Source organism: Chiloscyllium plagiosum, chromosome 22, assembly GCF_004010195.1.
Source record: "Chiloscyllium plagiosum isolate BGI_BamShark_2017 chromosome 22, ASM401019v2, whole genome shotgun sequence".
NCBI classification, from domain to species: domain Eukaryota; kingdom Metazoa; phylum Chordata; class Chondrichthyes; order Orectolobiformes; family Hemiscylliidae; genus Chiloscyllium; species Chiloscyllium plagiosum.
Genome location: NC_057731.1, coordinates 11,316,505 through 11,343,376, shown reverse-complemented (window position 1 = coordinate 11,343,376; position 26,872 = coordinate 11,316,505). Strand labels below are relative to the sequence as shown.

Below are 26,872 nucleotides of genomic sequence, written 5' to 3'. Positions count from 1 at the left end.
AGGGGTGGGGAGGGAAATATATCCTTGGTGGTGGGATCTGTTTGGAGATGGCAGAAATGTCATTGGATGATGTGGTTTATGCGAAGGTAGGGTGGAAGGTGAGCACTGGGGCGTTCTGTCCTTGTTACGGTTGGAGGGGTGGGGTCTGAGGGTGGAGGTGCGGGATGTGGGCGAGATGCGTTGGAGGGCATCTTTAACCACGTGGGAAGGGAAATTGCGGTCTCTAAAGAAGGAGGCCATCTGGTATGTTCTGTGGTGATACTGGTCCTCCTGGGAACAGATACGGCGGAGGCGGAAGAATTAGGAATACGGGATGGCATTTTTGCAGGAGGTAGGGTGGGAAGAGGGGTAATCCAGGTAGCTGTGGGAGTCGGTTGGTTTGTAAAAAAATGTCGGTGTCAAGTCGGTCGCCATTAATGGAAATGGAGAGGTCCAGGAAGGGGAGGGAGGTGTCAGAGGTGGTCCAGGTGGATTTAAGGTCAGGGTGGAATGTGTTGGTGAAGTTAATGAATTACTCAACCTCCTCGCGGGAGCACGAGGTGGCGCCAATGCAGTCATCAATGTAGCGGAGGAAGAGGTGGGGAGTGGTGCCGGTGTAACTGTGGCAGATGGACTGTTCTACGTAGCCAACAAAGAGACAGGCATAGCTGGGGCCCATACGGGTTCCCATGGCTACCCCTTTGGTCTGGTGGAAGTGGGAGGATTCAAAGGAGAAATTGTTAAGGGTGAGGACCAGTTCGGCCAAACGAATGAGTGTGTCAGTGGAAGGGTACTGTTGCGGATGTCGGGAGAGGAAGAAACAGAGGGCTTGGAGGCCATGGTCGTGGCGGATGGAGGTGTAGAGGGATTGGATATCCATGGTGAATAAGCAGTCTGTCTGCTTTCCTGTTCATCCCTATTTACAGGAATGGCCCTGAGTGATTCCATCTTTCTGACCTTCCCACTTCATAACAGCCTCTGCACAATGCCTGAACCTGCTTTGTAACGTGAATATAAACTATAGAGCACAGCTCACTGCAACTCAAATATACTGTGTAGCAACCTCAGCCTCATTTCCTTGCTAACATTAATCGCCCCATTAAACTCTTAAGTGCTGAAATTACTATAAAACCTTTGAAATGTTAACTTGGTGCACTGTCAGTTGATAAGTAAAAGAAACATTTTGTTATTTTGAGAACCTGTCACAATTTCTGGAAGCCAAAAATCATTTTACTGCCAATGAATTACTTAGAAAATGTAACCATTTTACATACAGCTAGCTTCCATCAGCTGTAAATACCGAATAGTTATATATTTCCAATAATGTTTGTTCAAAAAGTAAATCTTGGTCATGATACCTGGAAGATCCTCGCTGATACTCTTTGCAGTAGTGTCCATGAGAATTTTTATGTCTACTTGAGTAGGTAGACAGGCTCTGAGTTGATTTGAGTTTAACTCTCATAATGATAATGCCTTAGAGTGCTGAACTAGAGTGTCAGTGTAGCTTTTGTGCTCAGGGCACTGGAGACAGACTTGAACCCCCGACCTTTAGGCAAAGAACTGAAGGTCACAGCTAACCTCTGGAGTTAGCATCATTTGTGAAAATTTTTATTGTTTCTTTGGCATTAAAGGAACTGAGTTTAACTCTATATGTGTTCTGTACTCTGAGTATATGTACTCTGAGTTTAACACTATATGTGCATTATTGGTCTTGTTGTACTAGTGCAGAATTTGCTGAGGATTTAAAGAGAAGTAAGGAAGGGCACAATAACTTCATTAAGCAGCCCATTACTGTGGCTTTAACTTGGCATGTTGCTGTAAGTGAGCAAGATCATGTGATGTTGCCTTGCTTCATGTGATGTTGTAATCATGAGCACATTATGCAACTAGAATTAACCCCTTACACTTCACCTTCTCCAAGTCTCTGATTCTAATTTATTATTCCACATCGTCCCCTGCAGTCTATGATTCTAATTCATGGCACTATATTTCCTCTTCCCGTCTAAAATTCTAATCCATTATATTACACCTCCCCCTACAGTCTATCATTCTAATTACACCACTGTTTGGGGACATGTGTGAGGGGGACAGTTTGACCTTTGTCGGTACTAGTACATACGAGTGAGCAATTTCAGTTTGTTCTTTTCTAGTGCCTGGGTCCCCCAAGTTGTCATTGTAAAACTTAACTCACAGCTGCTAACCCCTCACATCCTGCCATTACTTCTTGTTTCAGTATTATTGCACCGTCAGCTTTTTAAAGCATGAACATTCATGTATTGCCTACTTTTAGTATTCTCGTGCCCCATTGCACTTTTGTCGAATTGTCTGTGAATATTTGAATTTAAACTTATAAATGGATGGCACGCTGGCTCAGTGGTTAGCACTGCTGCCTCACAGCACCAGGGTCCCAGGTTCGATTTCAGCCTCGGGCAACCGACTGTGTGGAGTTTGCACGTTCTCCTCGTGTCTGTGTGGGTTTCCTCCGGGTGCTCCGGTTTCCTCCCACAATCCAAAGATGCGCAGGTAAGGTGAATTGACCATATTAAATTGCCCATAGTGTTAAGTGCATTAGTCAGAGGGAAATGGGTCTGGAAGGGTTACTCTTCGGTGTGAAAGTGTGGACTGGTTGGGCCGAAGGGCCTGTTTCCATACTGTAGGGAATCGAATCGAATCGAATCTAAAATGATAAATGTAGGTAGTCTGCAACAAGTGGAAATAAATTCATAAGGCCATCTTAAAACATTGACTGCTAATCAAGAGCAAAATGCTATGAAACCTCTGGGACTTCCTGTGGTGTGAAATAAATGGAGTTTTTCCTTACTTCTCTTTAAATGCTGAGATTCTGTTCATGTCATTTATTTTGGGGGAAATGTTCTCTGGGTATGTTAAGTTTTTATATGCTAAGTGAGTAACTCAAAGTTGATCTGATTGTAGTGTATGCCTGTACTTTCAAGGAGATTCAAATCTGTCTCTAAATTTTTCAAAATCTCTGTTGCTTGTTGCTACATCCCTCACTTAGTGTCAAACATCGTCAATCATTAGCTCCCATCCCCCACACCTCAGTTAATAGCAAATCCTGAACTAACCATAAGGACATCAGAGCGTGCTCCAGTACTGAAAGAATTACTGTGTCCCTTAAAAGAAAATGGCCCCCTCCACACAGTCATGAGTGATCTTGGCCAGAGTGATAGCCATATTACAACAGTAGTATGAAACCAAGCTTACTAAATCAGAAAGCTTGACAAGAAACAAGCACATTCCTGACCAAAACCCTAACCCTCTGTTAATAAACTCCCTGACCAAAACCCTAACCCTCCGTTAATAAACTCCCTGACCAAAACCTCTCTGTCAATAAACTCCCTCAAACCTTAATGCCCAAGGCAATTATTATGTATTGTTGAAACTTTATTGCTGGAACAGCACAGCAGGTCAGGCAGCATCCAGGGAACAGGAGATTCGACGTTTCGGGCACAGGCCCTTCTTCAGGAAACCTGAAGAAGGGCCTGTGCCCGAAACGTCGAATCTCCAACTCCCTGACCAAAACCCTAACCCTCTGTTAATAAACTCCCTGACCAAAACCCTAACCCTCCGTTAATAAACTCCCTGACCAAAACCCTAACCCTCTGTTAATAAACTCCCTGACCAAAACCCTAACCCTCCGTTAATAAACTCCCTGACCAAAACCCTAACCCTCTGTTAATAAACTCCCTGACCAAAACCCTAACCCTCCGTTAATAAACTCCCTGACCAAAACCCTAACCCTCTGTTAATAAACTCCCTGACCAAAACCCTAACCCTCCGTTAATAAACTCCCTGACCAAAACCCTAACCCTCTGTTAATAAACTCCCTGACCAAAACCCTAACCCTCCGTTAATAAACTCCCTGACCAAAACCCTAACCCTCTGTTAATAAACTCCCTGACCAAAACCCTAACCCTCCGTTAATAAACTCCCTGACCAAAACCCTAACCCTCTGTTAATAAACTCCCTGACCAAAACCCTAACCCTCCGTTAATAAACTCCCTGACCAAAACCTCTCTGTCAATAAACTCCCTCAAACCTTAATGCCCAAGGCAATTATTATATATTGTCAGATGATACTTAATAATATTTAATATTAGAAATTGTCAAGCAGTTTTGAATGAAGGGAACTAACTATTAAGAAGGGCTAATAAATGCTCCTATTATCACCGATATTGTCGATGCAGTAATAATAGATGCCTAACTTCTTCCCTGGCAGGAGCTTGAATCCACTGGGTCATTGAAGGATGTTGATGTCGTTCTCTCAGGACTATGTAATGTTTATACACATTACATCACGACATATGAAGAATATCAGGTAATGAACCATATTTTCAGAGGGTACTTTAACAACAGGTTTTGTGTTGTGGAAACATAATTTAAATTAATAAAATTGCACCAGAATACTTGCTTGTTCTTTTTCCTTTTAAAATTATAACCATTCTTAATTAATTCAAGGGTAAACATTTGTTGGTTCCTGGCTTTGGTCTTCCAAATTATCTTCATCAGATAACCCATTCTTTCCCAGTGCCTAGCTGGTGAACCCACACAACTGTGCAGCAATGCTCAGGTTAAATCACATCAAATTTGCTGATGATCATCAGCATGAATGACGAGTCAGCGTACAGAGAGGAAGTGCAACAGCTAACATACTGGTGCAGAGCCAACAATCTGTCTCTGAACAAAGAGAGTCAAAAGAGATGGTTGTTGACTTCAGGAAGTCACGGAATGACCACTCTCTGCTGGACATTGACGGCTCCCCCGTGGAGATCATGAAGACCACCGCATTTCTTGGTGTTCACTTGGCAGAGAATCTCACTTGGACCCTCAACAACAGCCCCATAGCCAAGAAAGCCCAGTAGTGTCTCTACTTTATGTGCAGGCTGAGGAAAGCCCACCTCCCACCACCCCATTGTCGCCACATTCTACAGAGGATACCCTGAGCTGCTGCATCACTGCCTGGTTCGGGAATTGCTCCCGATTGTAAGACCCTACAACAGATAGTGAGGACAACTGAGAGGATCATCGGGGTCTCTCTTCCCTCCATTACAGACACTTACACCACACGCTGCATCCGAAAGGCTAAGAGCATTGTGGAAGATCCCATACACCTCTCACTCAAACTCTTCTCCCTCCTGCCATCCGGCAGAAGGTGCTGGAGTATTCAGTCTCTCACGGCCAGACTGTGCAATAGTTTCTTCCCTCAAGTCATGCTCCTGAACACCGTATAATCAAACTCTTTTTCATCTGAAATTCTTTGCACGGTTTCGGATTGCTGCTCGAAAAATGTCTTTTATTTATCGTTCTTCTGTTACACTGTGACTTGTGTTTTGCACTTCTTACACACTTTATGCCATGTATAAGTATATAGTCTGTGCTGTCCATGTAGCACACTCAGTCCTGGGGGAATGCTGTATCAGTTGTATATGGTAGAAATGACAAATAAAAAGCCCCCCCCCTCCCCCCCTCCCCCCCTCCCTCATGTGTTCTTCAACTCCGACGTGGACGGTGGTGGGTAGGTCCGTCAGCCGGGGGTGATGATGGTGGGGGAGGGGGCGGCTGTCATTAGGGTTTGCCCTAGCCCTAGCCCTAGCCCTAGCCGGACAAATGCCACAAGATTTCATGTGCCCTAGCTCCCCTGACTGTATTTACTGTGGCACCATCTGACCAACTACTGGGTTAGGGATGATCGTGGGCAATACATAAATGAAAGGTCTTCAGATCAGGCAGCAGCTCAGGATTGAGATCTGACACTGGTCCCCTCAATGTCTCTCCCATCGTCACCCATTCAAACCCTTTGAACTGACTGCAATCCGTGCTCTCAATTCCAATCCTGACTTTGTGATCAAGCCTGTGGTGCTGCTTTTGTGTGGTGTACTGGCCTCTACGTTGCAGAGGCTGAGTGCCAGCTCTAGGATGCCTCTTTTCTCCCCCTGGACCGTGACCCCACCATCGAACATTGAGTTGTTGGATCTACAATGGTCACTAACTTTATTTCATCTGGTGATTTCCATCACTGCCACCAACTGTATCTAAACTCATAGTCGCACACCCCTGCACAGCCCATTTCCACCTCGTTCACAAAATCCACAAACAGGATTACCTGGGAAGACTCATTGCTTTTGCCTGCTCCTACCTCACAGAACTCATCTCTTTCTAGCTCAACTTGTTTTTTTTCCCCTCATCCAATACCTTCCCACTTACATCCACAATTCCTTTGACACTTTTCGTTAATTTCAAAATTTCTAATTCATGGGCTCCAGGCGCTTCTTCCTCCAATATATGCACAATCCCGTTACTCATCCATGCCCAATCAGGATGGTCTCGGGCCTGCAATGTCGTCTTGGAAAAAAAAGCTTGAACTGTTCTCATCCTCCACCACCACCCTTCTCCACTTGGCCAAGCTCATCCTCACTTTAAATAGCTTCTCACTTTCTTCAGGACACCAGTCTGGTCATGAGTACCCACGTGGGGCCCAGTTATGCCTGTCTCTGTGGGTAATGTGGAACATTCCTTTTTCCAGTTCTACTACTTCCTTCTCTCATCTGGAATTGGAAACGTTTATCAACTTTGCTTCCAATTTCAACTCCGCTCACACCTTCACCTGGTACATCTCTGAATCTTCCCTTTCTGGGAATAGGCTGGCCACCAGTATACACTACAAACTCACTGACTCCCACAGTTACTATCACTATATGACCTCTCACCCTGCTTTCTGTAAAGACTATTCCATTCTTTCAGTTCCTCCGTCTCTATTACATTTGTTCTGATGATGTCAACTTTGACAAGGGGGCATTCAAAATATCCAACTTCTTCCTCAGCTGTGGCTCTCAGGGACCCCATTGCTCGTACTTTGGCCCTCAATCCCTCTCCATTTCCAGCACTTTGGCCTTCATCCCCTCTGTTCTCTCTCACAACAGTGATAGGATCCCCTTTGTCCTCATCTACCATCCCACTAGCATCCAAAGGACCATCAGCCGCCATTTCCACCATTCCCTTCATCTAGCCTAAAAGGCCAACCTGTAATTTTAAATCAGTGTGACTTAATTCTCAACCCACCTACAAGAAGTAACCTATTCTCATTAGGCTACCCCTTCTTCAAGGTAACTGTTTAGTAACTCTTCCCACTTCCAACACATTTAGATTTTTGATTGAATTCCCCACAGTATGGGAACAGGCCCTTCAGCCCAACAAGTTCACATGATCCTCCAAAGAGCAACACACCCAGACCTATTCCCCTACATTTACCTCTGACTAATGCACCTAACACTACGAGCAATTTAGCATGGCCAATTCACCTAACCTGCACATCTTTGGATTGTGGGAGAAAGCTACAGCACCCAGGAAAAACCCATGCAGACTGGGGAGTACGTGCAAACTCCACGAGGCAGGAATCGATCCCCGGTTCCTGGTGCTGTGAGCCAGCGGTGCTGTGAGCCAGCAGTGCTAACCACTGAGCCACCATGCTGCACTTACATCATTCCTTAAATAAAAAGACCAAAACTGCACATTTGATCTTGTTTTATTTTGGGCTACCAGATTGCTTTGTGATTTAGGGACATAACATCTAATCAGTCAGTGTATTTTTCTCTCCCCTTTGTGCAGCATGTTTTGGGGACAGTGGTTTCAACTACCAAAGCCTCCAATGGGCTTCCTCAACCAGGTGATGAGTTTGACTTTTACCGGAGTTTCCCTGGATTTCAATCTTTCTGTGACACCCAAGCTGATCGTCTCCTGAGCTGGTGAGAAATCATAACAGATGCACTTTTTAATCAAGAGAACGTGCAAAAATGTGTACTTTAATTTCTAGCTATCAGAGCAGATAATAACATCACTTAGTGATACCGATATGGAATATTCTAGATTTAATTCCCAGTTTGTGTCACATTTACTGAGACAAGGCAAGATAGCAATTTGGGTGCTCCAATTATTTTTCCTAAAGTTGGAAAGGAATGAAATCAATTGAATACTGCTAACAGCGGTTCACAGTTGCCCTGTGAACGGGTCGGATCTGGAAAGATCAGATAATGGAGCTGGACCATTTCATCACCCAGAAATGTATGAATCTTCCCCTCATCCCTCACCTCATCCCTCACCTCATCCCTCACCTCATTCTTCCGGAAACAGAGAGATCAAAGCTGCACATAGTGTTCAAGTTATGATATCAGCTATGCCCTCTGTAACTGAAGCACGACATCCTTATTTTTACGTCCAATTGCTCTCATCATAAAGGATAGCATGGAGTTAGCCTTCTACCTGCATATTAACTTTCGCTGTTGTACACAAATACCTAGTTCTCTCTCCATCTCTGAATTCTGCAGTTCTAATCTTAGATAACAATGACCTGGAGGGCAAACTACCACCTTCTCAACAGCAATTACAGATGGGCAATAACTGCTGGTCCAGTTGATGCATACAACCTGTGAACAATTGAAAATAAAATTCGGTCAGTGGTTTACTCTGTATAGATGAGGGTAATGAATAATGAAGAGGATCATTGCAATTAGATTTTGTAAATGGTTTGTTTTCTGTTGGTTTCCTCACTAATTGCAAGGGGCAAAGGACGACTTCATCTTTGGTCATTGTTATTAATCCCAGGCTCTTGATTTTCAGAGTTGTCACTACTGGGGAAATGGGTTTATGGTTTCTGATAGGTTTGATTCCAAGAGGAAACTTCCTACAGCATAGAATGCTTTTAGGTTTCAGTTTCCACATTTTCTTCCCCACTAATCACTCTCAATTCAGCTAGCAGCTCATGTAATTTTATGATTTGGAGGAACCGGTGTTGGACTGGGTGTACAAAGTTAAAAATCTCATAACACCAGGTTATAGTCCAACAGGTTTATTTGGAAGCACTAGCTTTTGGAGCGCTACTCCTTCATCAAGAGGTTGTCACAACCACCTGATGAAGGAGCAGTGCTCCGAAAGTTAGTGCTTCCAAATAAACCTGTTGGACTATAACTTGGTGTAGTGAGATTTTTAACACTGTAATTTTAGAATTTGCAGAGACCCTTTACAATCCAAAATGTTATTTCTGCTCAAGTCATTTATGAGTTTTTATCAGTCAAATTGAACGGGCTGGAGATTCATCAGAAATTTGCTTCTACAACGTTAGTCATTATATTCCTTTACTTCGGTGTGCCCTCAGCATTACTGTTCAACATGAAGCTGACATATGGAGCGCTTTGCTTTAGCACAGTTCTCCATCTAGTGGCTCAGTCAGAAATTGTGTAATTTTACACCTATACTGTACATGGAAGGTTCAATTTGAACTTTCAGGCCTACCCTCCAAGCCGAGAGAGGTTTCAGACTAGTGTCTATATTTGACCTCGCTTCACTCTTTCCTCTGTGCCATCAAACTTAGGCAGCGATTTCTTGAAAATTACTCTTCTACAGTCAGAGACTTTGGACATTGCCTAATGTGTCCCTTATTTAAAATCAGTATTCATTACCTTCAATCTACACATGCTGTTTCTCCAGCTCATGCCCTTGTTTGATGTGAATTTCTGAAGTCGGGATGAGGATTGAGACATGTCATTGCCAATGAATTGAATGCATGACACAATCTGAAGATTGGTGCAATTTGTTTTGTCCAAAGTCAAAGTAGATTTTTGTTCCTCCTGCAGAATGGTGCGTAGGGGAGAAGTTCACCTGTGATACTCCAAATGTCTGAGCGCAAAATGAGTGACTTAGCATCTAAGTAATTTAGCTACTGAGTATTTCGATTCCAGCCTTGGGTGACTGTCTGTGTGGAGTTTGCACATACTCCATGCCTCTGTGGGTTTCCTCCAGGTGCTCCCGTTTACTCCCACAGTCCAAAGATGTGCAGGTTAAGTGAGTTGGCCATGCTAAGTTACCCACAGTGTTCAGGGATGTGTAGGTTAGTTGCATTATTCAGGGGTAAATGTAGAGTAATAGTTTAAGGTCTCGATGTTACTCTTCAGAGGGTTGGTATGGATGTGTTGGTCTGAATGACCTGTTTCCACACTGTAGGCATTCTATGATTCTAGGATAGTGTTGGGGCACATGTGCTTCCAGGTATGCAGCCCACATCATTTGGTCAGGGCAGAAAAAGCCAACCAAGGCTAGCACCTGAAGCAGGGTATCAGTCCTTCACAAATGCCAGTAGGGATCCTATTGAAAATTCAGTTGCCCTGACAATAACTGATGCTGTTTCAATAAGTTCATTGGACCTTACCAGCAGCGGGCTGCTATGCAATTTCTTCAATAAACACCACCCAAATTTCAATACTGGACCTATATTAGGTCCATCTGTTCCACCAACAGTATTAATTCCTTAGCATTGAGTTTAGTAACTCATTGTTGCAGTTTATTTCTGCCCTTCAGATAATTAATTAATATTCATTTGTTTAACAGGTTCAACGCTATGAGGCTGCATCAACCATATATGGACCTCACACACTCTCAGCCTACATCCAACAGTTTAAAGGTTTGGCTAAGGCCATAGCAGAGGTCAGTCTGCATGTTTATTGTTTTTCATTTTCAGAGCTGATTATCTGAAACCCTGCTGATGAATGGTCCAAGCAAACATAGATTAACCTCTTTCATTAATTTTATTTTCAATTTTATAAATAAATTACCATACAGATATGAACCCCAAGTCAATTAAGTTAATGTATGTGATTAGACACTAGCTTGTCGAAAGTTGCTTTTGTTTAAATCTAGTAATTTTATTTCATGCTTTTACTGTGCCCAGAGTTAAAGGTTAAGACAGTTCCATGTATTTGGGAAACTTGGGTTTACCCCTACAAAAATGTAATGATACAATCTGTATCTTGGATATGTGAGATGCGTAATTATAGTCCTGTCATGATACAGTGTGTTAGACTTGGTGTAATATCTTAAAAACTAGAAAACGAGATGCCTCAGTGGACTTTTCTCGCCATTTCCAGTATAGGCAGTCCCCAGGTTATGAAAGGGTTCCAATTCTGAGTAGGTTTGTAAGTTGTAAGTAGAATTGTACACAAGTGGGCGGCACGGTGGCACAGTGGTTAGCACTGCTGCCTCACAGCGCCTGAGACCCGGGTTCAATTCCCGCCTCAGGCGACTGACTGAGTGGAGTTTGCACGTTCTCCCCGGGTGCTCCGGTTTCCTCCCACAGTCCAAAAGATGTGCAGGGTTAGGTGAATTGGCCATGCTAAATTGTCCCTAGTGTTAGGTAAGGGGTAAATGTAGGGGTATGGGTGGGTTTCGCTTCGGCGGGTCGGTGTGGACTTGTTGGGCCGAAGGGCCTGTTTCCACACTGTAATGTAATGTAATCTAATCTAATCTAAAGTGGGAGAACAATACAGTACAATATAAAATAGCTGTACATACGAACAAATGCTCAGATATTGGATCTTTAGAATTAATGTTAATATGGAATCTCATTCATAAGTATAAAGTAATCATAAGTCGAACATTTGTAAATCGGTGACCGTCTGTACATGGAATATTCCGGATGAACTGGGAGATACGCGACTAGGGCACAAATTTGTAAAAAATGCCATCTTTTCCCATTAGAAATCATGCCAAATTATGAATTGATCCAACCTCGCAGTTACTGATGGATATTCAAGCCAGACATTGTATTTAACAGTTTCAAGCTTCACCTACTTTCAAAAGTCGAACAGTTATATAATTTAAATTTTTTTAGGATTTTATTTCATAACATGTTTTCAGAATCCGATTATACTAAAACTCATCAGGGTGCTGAATCACAAAACGTGGCTTTTGTAAACTGTTCTAAATTGGGTACTTTTGAGACTTCAGCCAAATGCCCAGGCTACTGTTAAACAATCTTTGTTACTGGACTCTATGTGATGGTAATTCTACAGTGCAGCAAGTTCTGTGTTGTACAGATTCCAATCTCTTAGAATATTAGCACATGACCACCGAGGTCACAGCTTATCTCAGCCTCATCTACACATTCATTAAACTTTATCTCTACATCTTCCAAACCACCTTGTCAGTTTCCAACATTATGAACTAAATGTGTTTTCTTGACATTATGAACTGAAACATTGAACTGAAACTTTTCCATCATTGACTGAATGTCCATCTCTAACATCTCCTTCAAACGCCATTCTTCATTAGTTCAAGTGCAGTGGAGACTTCAAAAATTTTCCTTGTATGAAATGGGCTGGTAGACCTGAATTTGTACTTCTAGCAGCTTGAACCAAATCAATGGGAACACTAACATCATCCTGTATCCTACCCTATCATACTGAGAGGATAGTCGGCCTACAGTCTACTGTATCAAGCTAAATGTGGATGGAGCGCACAGAGAGGGTACAACTTCTGCTTGACTGAACAGCAATTAGTTTTGTCTCTTTCACGCTATCTTCTGTTGAAGAGAAGATCTGACAATGAAAGACTGTTCAAGGGGGAAGTTGAACCATTGAAGAAGAGCTGAGCAGCATCATTGGTCAACTACAGCAGAAGGGCGATGACATCTTAAGGTCCTTCTACCACATTCTCAGGTGTAGAGTGAAGAAAGGAGTGAACCTTCGGGAAGACTGCAAAGTATCAATTCACTTCTTTGAACGATTCCTGGAGGAACTACGAAGAATGAACAAAAATCTCTTCAAAGGTTATTGCTGACACTGGATGATTCTCAGTCAGGACTGTCAAAATGGCATCTCAGGTTACTGCAAGGTATCCGGGATTAAAAGGTGAGAGGGAAGGAATCTCAGTTTTGACTGCCATCACGTCTGACAGTGTCTGTGGACGAAGATGGAGAATCTTCCAGACACTCATTCAGAAACAGAATAGTATTATCATGCTTCAGTGTTGTTGGAGAATTTTCTGTCAGTACCAAATTTTCAGTCCTTTGTATTCTTGGATAATCACATGAGGCATACTGCCAAATGAAAGATCATTGTGACCACCTTGTAAAGCTGGAAGTATTGACACTTTTATTGCATCATCAATAGATTCACACCATGTTCTTTCCAATAACACTGTTGGTCACCTAAACTAGCATCCACATTGGAGTAATTAAAGAATTTTACTCAGTCTAATGTGGAAAAGTATCAGAGAGTTCTTAGTGTACTGCATCGAGATTTGAAGAGTCTTGAAAGGTGGAACTGGCTGTGCTAGTTGCATGGTATTTTTTAATTCAATCATTGACTGTGGCCGTCATTGGGTGGCCACCATTTATTTTCCAACTGCAATGGCTCTTGAGAAGATGGTGGTGAGCACCCTTCTTGAACTGCTGCCCTCTATCTCCTGACACTCACAGGTAGACCCACAATGCCATTTGGAAGGGAATTCCAGATTTAGACCCAGTGAATACAAAGGAATAGCTATATATTTCCAAGTCAGGACGGTGAGTGCTTTGAGGCGAATTGAAAGTGGTGGTGTTCCCATATATCTGCTGCTCTTGTCCTTCGTGGTCATAGGTTTGGGAAGGTGCTCTCTATGAATCTTTGGTGAATTTCTGCAGTGCATCTTGTAGATAGTACATGCTGTTGCTACTCTGTGTTGTGGTAGGAGTGGATGTTTGTTGATGTGAAGCCTGAAGAAGGGCTCATGCCCGAAACGTCGATTTTCCTGCTCCTTGGATGCTGCCTGACCTGCGCTTTTCCAGCAACACATTTTTAGCTCTGATCTCCAGCATCTGCAGTCCTCACTTTCTCCCAGAAGATTTTAACCTACTGCGAATCCCCTTGCAAGGATGCCTTCCTTGAAGAAGCTCTCTTCCTCCCTCTACAAGGATTTCAGTGAGTCCCTCTCTCACTGCACCCCCCAGGTCATCTCCTCTGCCCAGAAGCTCTTCAGCCACGTTCTCAAACAGACTCGCTACCACAGCCACATCTCCTTCCTCAGCACCTGCCTACGGAACCGACTGACCCTGCACGGACTCCGGACTACGTTCAGACCAACCAGGACAACCAGTACCTACAACAAATCCGAAGCCTCCAGCAACAGACCTCCCTCCTGATCCTCCGCTCCACGCTTGCAGCCATGTGCTGCTACCTACATTCCCTACAATTAGCCCTACCCCAGCTCAGGACAACACTCTCACAGACTTGCAAAGGAACTCTACTGTTCTTCTTCCATGTTCCTGAAGGGCTCATGCCCGAAACGTCGATTCTCCTGCTCCTTGGATGCTGCCTGACCTGCTGCGCTTTTCCAGCAACACATTTTCAGCCCTTATTTTTGAAATAGCAAAGTTATTGAAAGTGTTCGAGCCTGCTAGGATAAATTGTGTGCCTCCTGCTGGACAATATTCATGCTTGCAATGCTTCCTTCCATTAAAATGCCAACAGTTCAAATGGTGGTTCCTACCTTTATTTTGAACATTTTTGGTAGGCTTCTGTAGGAAGAGGCAGACATCTTTGGGCCTAGCCAATGAATGGAGTCAAGCTGAGGTTCAGGCTTGTGTTGAACCATCTCCTGGGGATTGTATTTTATGGTTGATCCTGCCTCATCCATTGCATCACTTGCTGTATCTTGTCAAGCCTGTTCAGATTAGACTAGATCAGCAGTATGGTGTCAAGAATCTGAATGAGTTCATTGCTGAATACTGTGTTCATAAAAATAGTCACCTTATATAAATCCTCAATGGAGTGCATTGAGTCAAATGGGATCCTTGTTTATACTTGGTGCATTCAATAATAAAATTCTTGGAAGTAAACATCAAAGGCCACTGGGGCTGACTGAAACTTTCTCCTGAGGTTTCACCAACACCTTGCTGGTTAAGGATCTCTTCAGCGGGCTGGAACTGTTGCTGTTTCTGCTTCAAAACAGACCTGTGGGGACTCTGTACCACAACTCCAATCCATGTGCCCTTATCATTCCTTCAACAGCATTGAAGGGACTTGGAAAGGAAAGGACTACTGAGCTGCTGCAAGCATGTTTCCACTTTGGAGTATGCCTCATCTTACCTCACCTTCAACTACTTCATCCTACTTTGTGTAAGCCGTCAAGTCTCGATGCTTGGGAAGTCTTTTGAGAATTTTTTGCTTTTTCAATCAGTCGTGCCCCATGCTCACGCAAACATTGCCTCACAAATCTTCAGATCCTTCTAAGAAAAGCACCATCTATATCTTACCGGTGTGTTCACTGCAGCCACCATGTAGTAACATGTTCTAAAATGGATTCTTCAGGTTTTCTTTTCAGCTCAGGCCAGGCTTCTAAGTTAACACTGTTTATTAAACAATTGTGCATGATGGCAAGGCTGCAGACTAGCATGCACTGCACAGTATGGGTTCCAGCCTCCCTCAGTACTAATACATGGCTGCTGAGGTTACAGCTACGCAACAGCTTACATCAGAGGTCCATCTACATATCCTTTAAATTCTACAACAGCTCATTCAGACTGAACTTGTAGACCATTCCGACCTCCTGTTTACCAGATGAAATATCTTGTTTTCGGCAATGTTGCTTGAGCACTCGGAAGTGAACTTATTTTTAGTTGCTTTATCCTGATCCAGTTCTAACGCCATAAATGACACCTTGTTCAAACTATGTGACTACAGTACTTTATCTAATTTCCTCAGTTAATTTCAGAAGCATTTCCTTCCTTTCTAGTTGGGTCTATAACCAGCAAAAGGCTTATTATAAACTGTAATTGTTTCCCATGCTCTAGGATTCTGTCAATCAGTTGCCCAAAGGTCCAGAGCCACCCAATTTTTCTGACAAGCAGCTGATCTCATTGCTGTTCCCGAATCCAGTTGATAAAACGCCGGCTAATACATCTTTTGGTGATGTACTAATAGATGTGCAAGGATCATACAGACTGGTAAGTAATGCATGTTTATCCATATTTCCATAATTAACATGTTTACAAAATTTGGGAATTGGAAGGAATTATGAATTACTGCTGCAGATTTCAGCTGTTTAATCAGCACATGGTTTTCCCTTTGGGAATAACTTCCCAGAGGCCGGTATCGCTTCACCAAGTCATCCTTTATTTACATGTTCACACTGATCCAGCTTCCTCAGAGCTGGCTCCTAGAGTGAGCAGAACCTCTGACACTCCTGTTTATATCTGTCAGCTATGATTCCCTCAATGGACCAGGTTAACAGCCCCAACCAGGGAACTCATATTCTATGATCTGACCTCTCTACACTCACTCTGTCTCTCTCCCTATATGTCCGGGGATGTAGGCCTGTTCTTTTTCTTGTACCCTCCCCTGGGGTGCTTTTGCACTGGATCCGGTTCCTCTAACTCAGCCTAAGACATGGGCAATGTGCACCAGACTATAGCCTGCTTCTTGCACCCAGAGCCTCTTGGAAGAAATGAATGCTCTTCAGGTGTTAGAGGCATTGAGGTTGTGACATCCACTGTGTCCATCTCGAACTCTGAGGCTTCTTCACGAGACAGATGGAAACAACCCATGGTTCCCGACAGCCTGTCCGGATGTTCTGAGGGGCCGGGTATGTTTTGTGAGTTTGCAACTTTCGTGTGGTCTACGTGCTTCATGAGGTCCGCTTCACTGACCCAAACTTTGTAGGTCATGGGGCTTGGCCTCATGTTAGCCTCTTACCCACGCAGGATCATCCCCGTGGTTTTGGCACTTTGTCCCCTGAAATAAACTGTCTCTCTTTCTGGAATTTTGTGTCTGGCATTTGTGTTCCTGATGCCAATTTAGCCTTCCCCCCACACCTCCCGCCCCGTAACAAACTCACTGAATTCAGTTTGACTTGGTTTCAGGAAAAAGTATAAAATGGTGAATTTCTCCTTGTATCACAGTGCCTCGTTGAAACAAAATTATCCCTATCGATCCTCCTGTGTTCTCATTCTGAACCTACTGAAAGCTTACACTCTCAGCTTTCTGCTGTTAAAAACCTGACTGCCCAAGAATGATTTTATCTCGTTGTGTTTGCAACCCAAGCAAACGGCTTTTATGAGAGATAATCTTTGCTGATCACCTGGGACCAAGGGCATTGAAGCATAAGTGGTAATGAGGTTTTTTATTGGTTACTGAGGCAAATCTCTTGTTTGAGAGTAAGGTGAGATTTTGAGAGGTAACCGTAGATTGAATAAAATAGTACAAGCTAAGAGCTAAACAGGTCTTTATGATAGTCAAGAGTGTGGTGTTGGAAAAGCACAGCAGCTCAGGCAGCATCCAAGGAGCAAGAGAATTGACGTTTTGTGCATAAGCCCTTCATCAGGAATAAGGTCTTTATGATATGTATTTTTATATGCTTGGTGAGCTGTGGGAAATGTGATTACTTTGCACTTCAAAATATGTCTAAACTGTTTGGTTTGAGAAGTTGTGATATTTTATGATTTGGAGGTGCCAGTGTTGAACTGGGCTTACAATGTTAAAAATCACACAATACCAGGTTATAGTTCAACAGGTTTATTTAGAAGCATGAGCTTTCGGAGCACTGTTCCTTCATCAGGTGGTTGTGATGGGGCACCTGATGAAGGAGCAGCGCTCTGAAAGCAAGAGCTTCCAAATAAACCTGTTGGACTATAACCCAGTGTTGTGTGATTTTTAACTTTGTGATATTTTATGCTTAGCTTTGACGGAATGAAGGCACAACCAGGATCAATGCTATTTATATCTATTCACATGTTTGTATTTGCTGTAGGGCGATATTGCGGAAGTGACGTTTGTGAGTGGGAATCCTCGGAACTCGGTGGCTTCTATGGTATGTGATTCTGTGGTATGAGGGGCGTGCTAAAACATTTGCGCTTACTTGAAATGAGCAGATCGCCTTCAGAAGACTCACTTTCATCCTGTACCATAGGTCATTTCAAATAGTGGGTGTGAGTTCCAGTACAATATCACAAAAGGTATTCACGATAAAGATGACAAATACTGAACACTTTCAAACAAAGGCTGTGCTCACTCATAAGAATGGGCATAACCTCACTAGTGAAAGGGAAGTGAGTCTGTTTATGATTTTCATGTTTTAAGTCCCTCTCCTTGCTTGATTGACCTGTGTGCTGAGTCACTTCGACCAGAAGCAAAAACTGGCTGAGAATTCTTAAATCCTGTGTGACAGCAGCTTTTACATTTTACAGCTCCCCATCCACACCTCACATTCCAACCCAGTAGATCCCTCGTTATGGAGAGATTTTCTTATGAGGACAGGTTGAGCAGTTTGGGGTCAAGGTGAGGCCTTATGGAAACATACAGGTTTTATCGAGAGCTTGACAGTTTGGATGCTGAGATTTTTTTTGTCCACTTTGTGGGACAATCTAGGAACAGAGGGCAAAATCTCAGACTGATGCATCACTCATTTACGATGGATGTAGGAAATGTTTCTCTCGGAGGATAGTCTATTTGAGGAAGTTTTTACTGCAGAGGGCTGTTGAGGCTGGGTCAATAAGCATATTCAGGGCTGAAAGACAGATTTTTAATCATTCAGGGATTCAAAGGTTTTGGGGGGGGAAAAGTAGCAAGGTGAAGTTTAGGATTATCAGATCAACCATGACCCCATTCAATGACAGAGCACACTTGACGGGCCAAATGACCTATATCTGCTCCTACACATGGTTTTATTGACCTTTTTGGCACCCAGTTACTGACAAACACATGGAGAACATCAGAGTAGGCCATTCAGCCCTTTGAACCAGGATCATGGCTGGTTTGCATCATTAATCCATCCACCTGTATTAGTTTCAGAAGCTTGCCAACAATCTCACTGAATAACCCTCTCACTTAATGACAATGAATCAATTTCAATCAAGACATTTATTGTTCATGCAATTCAACAGCAATTTTCGAGAGAGAGTTCTAGTTTGCCAATCCCTTTTGTACAATGTCATCCTGATGTTAGCATGAATGGTTTAGTTACAAGTTGTAGAGCATGTCTTCTTATTCGGGTCTCTCAACAATAGAGGAAAGAACTGTCATATCAAATCCTTCAATTATATTCAACGCCTCGGATAGATCTCTTCACTTTCTGTACTGCGGACAGTCTTGGTATTTGTTCATTGATGAGATTGGAATGTCTGCAAATGAGATCACATGGAAATCAGCACAAAGACAAATAGTATCACCTTTGTAAAAGGAACATTATGGCTGGTATCACCGTTGGGGGGAGCCTTTTTGGTCTAACTCGCTGTAACCATGGTAACCTGGGACCTAGATACCAAGTGACTGTATAGTGGTACAGCTGTGATCTGTTGCATTAGACTTTGTAGACTGGAGGAATGTTGCCGATAGGAAAAAGATCCCTAAGGATAATTAGAAAAGGGAACACAAATAATTAAAATTCTGTTGTCATTTAACTTAACTACTAAACTGTTTGTTATCACATTCATTTATTAATTGAAATCTCGGCCTGACTATTTTTCACACTTGCACAATACTGTGTCTGTTTTAGGCTGGTGGAACGTTTCTGACAGTAGAAAAATATGAGAATGACACTGGCAATTGGATTGTCATGTACAATGATGCTTCCTGGGATACCAGGTAACTCTTCTTTCTCGATTAAATCAGGAGCAGGTATAGTCCTTCGCTATTAACGTTTCCTCTTTAATCAATGTACACCAATTCAAATTAATGCTTCAAATAATTAAGTAGGACTTGAAATGCTTTCTTCATCCCCTTGGGAAGAATCCTAATCACTGGTTCTTTATCCTGAGAGAATTCCTATCAATGATTCATCATCCTAAGATGATTTCCAATTCACTGTTCCTCATCCTGGGAAGAATCCCAATTACTGTCCCTCATCCAAGAGTGAGGAACTGGAATCCATTGGCTCTTCAACTGCACAAGGAACTGTTTGGAATAGCTCAAATTGCCTAAACAATCGTTTACATTTTAAATATCTTGGTTATTTTGAAACTGCTGTATTTGTTGATTGGAAGAATTTTGAACATGCAGTGTATAGGGATGAACACGCTGTCTCCATATGTGAATAGTTTACCTATTTGCCTAAATTTCTTTGTGTCTTTTCTCCTCTTCATCTTGTTCTGCTTTTTTTAGGCCATCCATAATGCTCAGCTCTTTGATCAACCTTTCGGTTGATATCTCTGACGCTTACATTACTCTCCATGCGCTTCTGTGAAGGACCTTGGGATGACTTGCTTTGGGAAAAGCACCATGAAAATGTCCATTGTTTATTAAGTGGCTACGTGTCTCCCAAAATCCTGAAGAAAGATGCTATTGTCACATGGTACTTTGGGTCAGGTGGACTGGCATTTTAAAAAAGTTTACAACATGTGATGAACACTTTGAATCTGATTTTTATTTTAAATACAGACCAACTATTCACCTCACTTAGGGCTATTGCAAGGTATTAGCTGTTGATGTATTAAAGCTTGCAATGAGTTTGCATATCAGCAAAACAAAATTCAAGCCACAACCTCCATAAATGACATCAGCCTGCAGATTATTGTCAGTCAGTTGGATGATAAGGATCAATAAATGTAGAAATGCACCTTCCTAAATATTGACTCTTCCATTGCCACCCTGTTCCACTTTCCTCTGTGTACTTCCTCCTTTCTGTAATGTAGAAGGTCAAAACAGTATTCATTACATGTTCACACATAATCACTGCCCTGTACCTCATTATCCATTTGGAGGATGTGATTTAAGTAACGAGAGTCACAGAATCTTAGAATCCCTACAGTGTGGAAGCAGGCCATTTGGCCCATTAAGTCCACACTGACCCTCCGAAGATCTTCCCACCCAGACCCATCCCCATCTCACACTTTTTCCCACCTGTAACCCTGCATCTCCCATGGCTAATCCCTTTAGTCTGCACATCCTTGGACAATATGGGCAATTTAGCATGGCTAATCCACCTAACCTGCACATCTTTGGACTGTGGGAGGAAACCAGAGCATCTGGAGAAAACACAAACAGACACGGGGACAATGTGCAAATTCTACACAGACAGTTGCCCTAGGCTGGAATTAAACTGGGGTCCCTGGCGCTGTGAGGCAACAGTGACAACCACTGTGCCACATGTTCTTGTTAATTCTTATAATGAATAGATTGGACTTTTTAGTCTGATCTAATCCACTCAGGATTTCATGTGCTTCATTACGAGAACATTTGTGGATAACTTATCTTTCCCCGAGTGAGGGAGTGGAAGTGCCAACTGCCTCAGAGAGAGAAGTTCAGCACCTGGCCAGAAGTCAATATCTGAAGTTACTGAGCTTTGAAATTCCAAGGACAATTCCAAGCTGCTTGTCATTGGTAGTACGCTGAATAGTTAATTACCAAAATTGTTTTGTTGGTGTTTTTGTTAGTGTCAATCAAGCTGCTGAAGTGAGCAATGATTAATTCCACGAGGTTAATTCTGGTGTCATTAGGGAAAAAAAGCTTTCTCATTAAAAGTGAGTCTGCATTTTAAAACAATTGAGTATGTAATGTTGTTATGGGAGGTGATTAATTTACAATGATCCCACAGGAGACAGGTATGTCTTTGTGAGGCTGAAGATAGGACAGGCTGATCGTGTCAGATTCTAATGTTGAGTTTGTATGTTTGAATAGCTGCCTTACTGTAGGTCTCTGTATATAAGTTTATAGGCTGCAGGACTGAATGGCAATAAGTAGGAAAGTGACAATGCAGGATGCTTTTGGAAAATCTCTACTTAGATACTTGATCCCTCACTCACATCTGAACTGCTTTTTATATTAGCGCAAGACTGTATGAGCGGTTTCTTCTAAGAACTCCTTCATGTTACATTTTGTGATAACTTAACACAAAGGTTTTCATATGAGCATAAACCTAAAAATTAAATTGTTCTGTTGGCCGCTAATTTCTAAAATAGAAACTATTGCAAGGTGTCTTTAAAAAGCAACTATTTTGCTTTCTTGTCAGGCACTAAACAAAAAAAACCTACAACTTCTGCTATTTGTAGCTTTGCTTATAAGATTATAAATATATTTTACTTTAATTGTAATTAATCTGTGATCCATTGTGCTTTGAATGTAAGAATAATTTGGGGTACGAGAACAGGATACTGCACCTTTTGGCTGACTCATAAAACAATGCAAACAAACAGTTCAGATGCAAGGATTAACCATCTGTCATTGAACCTACCTGTATCAACACTGAGCTTAATGCCTTCCTTGTCCATGCTCACATCAGTATATTTTCTCAACTCCTTTCTGAATTCCCACCCATTAACAAGTCAAATCTATGCAACAAATTTCTGCAGGCTACTTTTAAAAAAAAATGTAGAAGACACCTAAAAGGTAAATCAAAAAAACCGTCTTAAGAAAGGGGTGTGAGAATGTGGATTGTACTGCCCTTGGCAATGCAGAAGCAATTACATATAAAATAATGATAAAGTATGGTGACACTCTCTATGACTGATACAAAAATGTAGCTGTTGCTTCAGCATCTCAAATATCTGTGCACTGAGCACCCTTATACGCCCATTAGATGAAAGAAATAGAGATCATGCCAGTTGTCCCATTAATAGTTGTAGCTATTACTCAGCACCTGTGAACAACCAGTGATTTATTCATTGAACCATCTTTGTCCCTCAAAACTCTGCCAGTATGAAAGCCTTACAGGCATTGCACAGGATCAATTCAGGGAATGGTTGCATAATATGTGTTTATTGATGAAATGTATCCTTTCCTGTTGAGCATATCATGGAATTGTTGGGGGTACGGATTCCTTAATGAATACGAGCTATGTGGTGTTCTATGTCTAGGGACGTCCATCAATTGAGGAACTGTCGGTACCTCCCTTTCTGCTGCTGGATCTGTGTGTAGAAAGGTACTTTATGATAGGCTGAAGTCACCATTTCGGTGAATGGTGTGTGAGAAAGTGACCAATTGCTAAGGTTTCTTTTAGTTGTTCAGGACAGTGTAGGTATGCTGGCTAGGCCAGCAATTATTGCCCATCCCTAATTGCCCTTGAGATGAATGTGATGAACTGTTTTCTTGAACCACTACAGCCCTCAATGCTACAGTACATTGGCAGAAGAGAGAGTAAATGTTTGTTGATATGGTGCCATTCAATCCAAGATTTTGATTCAGTGACACTGAAGAAATGGTGATATATTCCAAATCAGGATGTTGAGTGGCTTGGAGGGGGAGCATGAAGGTGCTGGTGTTCCCACGTATCTGCTGCCCTTGTCCTTCTAGGTGGAAGTGGTTATGGATTTGGAAGCTGCTGTCTAAGGATCTGCAGTGTATCTTGTAGATGGTATACACTGCTGCTACTGAATGTCAGTGGTGGAGGGAGTGGATGCTTGATGAAGTGCCAATCAAGTCCTGGATGGTATCAAGCTTCCTAAGTGTTGTTGGAGCTGCATTCATCCAAACAAGTGGGGTATATTCCATATCCCTCCTGACTGGGCCCTTGTTGATGGTGGGCAGGCTTTGGGGAATTGGGAGGTGAGTTACTAACGCAGGATTCCTATCCTCTGATCTGCTGTTGTAGCAATATGTCTACATAGGCAAAATAAAACAAAGATGCTGGAGATCTGAAACAAAAAGAGAAATCTCTGGGTAATCCCAGCATGTCTGGCAGATCTGGAGAGAAAGACGAGTTGACATTTTGAGTCCGGTGAGAGTTCATCAGAACTTCAGTTTCCACAGATCTATCCAGACCTGAGTTTCACCAGCAATTTCTGTGTTTATATGACTAGTCCAGTTCTGTTTCTGGTCAGTGGTAACCACCAGGATGTTGATAGTAAGGTAATCAGTGATGGTTATTGGATGTCAAGGAGTGATATAGCCATCATTCTAACAGTCACAAGCCACCTATCCCCTTCAGACTTGATGATAACCTGGTGCATGGTATCACGTGATCCCAGGACCATTAGCTAGCGTCTCTCCAGCAGTTAGTTTTATAGGCCTTAAGTGCAAAGTGATTGAGCTTCTGGGCAGTGTTCCCCATGTTGGACATAGCTTTTTTGTATGTGATGTCCCCTGTAATGCTTACGTCCTATCCTCTCCTCTTAATCATTTTGGGTGCTCTTCTGTACATATTTTATCATTTTTCTTGTTTAGCTTGGAATGTCTCTTAGCATAGTGGAAAAATATCTTCTCCTATTAATACACTTTAATCTGACGATTGACAACATCAGAACTTCTGCACATATCAAGAATTTTCCTTAGAGTACACTTCTCCCTCAGCTGGCATGCGTCATGACAGAATCCTTTACGCCTATGACAAGCTTATCTTTAATGAGATTAGCTTACAGTTAACTGAAATCTCAGGATTCAGCTGGTGTATTAGTACCATCACATATTGATCCAAAGTCTCCTTCTTCCCATGGGCTCAAAGGTTGAACATATATGATTCATAAAAATGCAATATGTGATTCAAAGTTAGCCTTCAAACTTCTAAAAAATCTCTCTTGTCTGGGTCATCTGCTGCTCACTGAGATCGAGGGTCCAACATGAGGTTTATGCCACTATTTCCTCAGCACTGATAACAGGGTTATTACAATAATTGCTCAATTCTGCAGATATTTCCTTGCTTTATCATCATGAGTGAAAGAACGTCCAAATCTGTCTCACATCTTGTTTCACTTCCATGCAGCAGTACATAGAAAATTCCTAGCCATTTTCATTTGCCCACCACTTCAAAGTTTCAGACGGTGTTTTTAATTATTTTTTGTTTTTTTTTAATGAGTAGCTGGCTCTCTGAAAATTCTCACAATCTCAACTGCACACTTCTGACAATGTGGTAACTTCTGACATTATGTTTCAAGTAATGTCTTTAAAGACTACCACAAACTAAAGTGAAGCATTACAGCTGATGTAGACATCACATAACTATGGCAAGTCAGATGATACGTTATGTACAGTTGCATGACTTGATGAATTTTGGAGCATGCTTCAGGGGCTGCATGACCATGTTCACCTATCCAAACAGAATTGTCCAGACCTGCAAGAGACATATTTAAACAGATTGGCAGCTATCTAAAAAAAAGGCATGAAGAATTTTTTTTTTGTGTAGCAAGTATTTATGTTCTGGTGTGTACTTCCTAAGAGTTTATTGGAGGCAGATTTAATCATGCCTTTCAAATGGAAGTTCGGTAAGTCCTAAAAGGATGGTGGAAATTGCTGGGTTACGGAGGAAGGCCTGTGGAGTGCATCTAATTGGTTAGTTCCTTCTGAGAGTCGGTGTAGATACAATGGCCCAAATTTCTTCCTCTGTGTTTGTTTGATTTCATGTAGAGAGATGTTGTTTGTGGATGTGGTAATAAGTCCTGATTGAGCAATAAAAATATTAACATGATTCAGCAGTTCAGTTCCAGTAGAGGCTGAAACTTTGGCTTATTTGGTCAATCTTAAACCATCGAATTATTTAATGTTTCTTCCAGTACCCAATGTCACTGAAAGTCTTGTGCTTTGCTAATGGTTACATCTGAATGCAGAGTTTACGTGACTGTCATTTTTTCATGATCTTTCCCATTTGCACAGCATGTGGAATCATGAAAGCTCAATCCTCAAGCAATTCATTTGAGTTTTTGAATTGAGATTTTTTTGCCCAGTGCAGCACAGAGAAAACTTCAATAATATTCAGCAGCAAAACCTAACTTCTGAGGTAGCGACTGAGCTTATTTAATAAATTGACCGTGCATATAATCTCCCAGGTAAGCTCTCAGTTCTGATCGTTATGACAGTGAAGGAAGGAGTAATTGTGATACAGAATAATTTCAACACAGAAGGCCTCTTAGTGAGAACAATTTATCAATTTTCATTGAATATTTAAGCTGCAGTTTAATAGATTGTTGATAGGTAAGGGAATCATTGTGAAAGGTAGATTGAAATGCAAAATTCAAAACACGAACAGATCAGCTATGATTTTACTGACAGACAGAGCAAGGCTTGAGGGGCCAAATGGCCTGTTTCTGCATGTTTGTGTTTGATTCTCTAACCCATAGCCCTGCCAATCTCTCTCTCTACGTTCTTATCTATTTCCTTTTTGAGAGCCACAATGGAATCTACTTTCACCGCTCTTTAAGAGCAGTCTATTTCCAACCCCAGCCACTCACTGAGTAAATAATATTTTACCATGCCATCTTTGGTTCTTTTGTCACCTTCCTTGTGCTGTGTGGTCCAAAGGAAGAGCTTCTCTCTGCCTACCCCTTTCAGGTTGATTGTGATTTTGAAAACCTGTATCAAATCTACCCTCAGCCGCTTCCTCTCTGAGGGCAGAAATCTTGTCTCCTCCCATCTAACTGCATAAACACAGTCTCTCATCTTCGATCATTGTTGTGAATCTTTTCAGCACCTTTTCTTCAACCTGTGCATCCTTCCTAAAGTGGAAGGACTTGATACTGGGCGGCACAGTGGCACAGTGGTTAGCACTGCTGCCTCACAGCGTCGGTTCAATTCCCGACTCAGGTGACTGACTGTGTGGAGTTTGCACATTCTTCCCGTGTCTGCGTGGGTTTCCTCCGGGTGCTCCGGTTTCCTCCCACAGTCCAAAAATGTGCAGGGTAGGTGAATTGGCCATGCTAAATTGCCCATAGGTGAAGGGGTAAATATAGGGGTATGGGTGGGTTGCGCTTCAGCGGGTCGGTGTGGACTTGTTGGGCCAAAGGGCCTGTTTCCACACTGTAAGTAATCTAATCTAATCTAATACAATCCTCCAGTTGAGGCAGAACAAACCTTTATAAAGGTTCAGAATAGCTTCACTTTAGTACTATGCTTTTATTCATAAAATGCAACAATTTTCATTGGTGTAGGTAAACCAAAATCAGACCTGAAAGCTTAAAGTAGCAAAATAACACGATGAGAGGACAAAGGAGATATTCCTGTTAAAAGAAACCAAAACCCATATCATTTATGGCTTTTCGTTTACAGATTCTTGGGAGAAATCAGGCAAGCTTGATAGTCAAGTGAAAACAATAGTATTTGGTTGGACATAATGCACCATTTGCACACTGACTGCAGTACATGAACCAGAGCTGATGTCTTGGGTTGTGTCGCATTCAATGGAAGGATTGCTCGCATAAAACCCACAAGTGCGC

At 42.2% G+C, this 26,872-nt stretch overlaps 2 protein-coding genes across 2 annotated transcripts in view; one reads left to right on the top strand and one right to left on the bottom strand.

The window, feature by feature from the left end:
• The window catches only part of asah2 (N-acylsphingosine amidohydrolase 2), a 96,195-nt gene that overhangs the window by 61,618 nt on the left and 7,705 nt on the right, over positions 1-26,872 (top strand). The window contains 5 exon segments of the mRNA XM_043712370.1: positions 4,220-4,318; positions 10,378-10,473; positions 15,596-15,748; positions 17,551-17,610; positions 19,294-19,382. Coding sequence (XP_043568305.1) covers positions 4,220-4,318; positions 10,378-10,473; positions 15,596-15,748; positions 17,551-17,610; positions 19,294-19,382 — 497 coding nt within the window.
• a1cf (apobec1 complementation factor) overlaps positions 18,799-26,872 on the bottom strand; it is a 66,645-nt gene continuing 58,571 nt past the window's right edge. Inside the window, exon 12 of the mRNA XM_043712380.1 lies at positions 18,799-18,919. Coding sequence (XP_043568315.1) covers positions 18,864-18,919 — 56 coding nt within the window. The 3' untranslated portion in view covers positions 18,799-18,863. The remainder of the gene's footprint in view (positions 18,920-26,872) is intronic.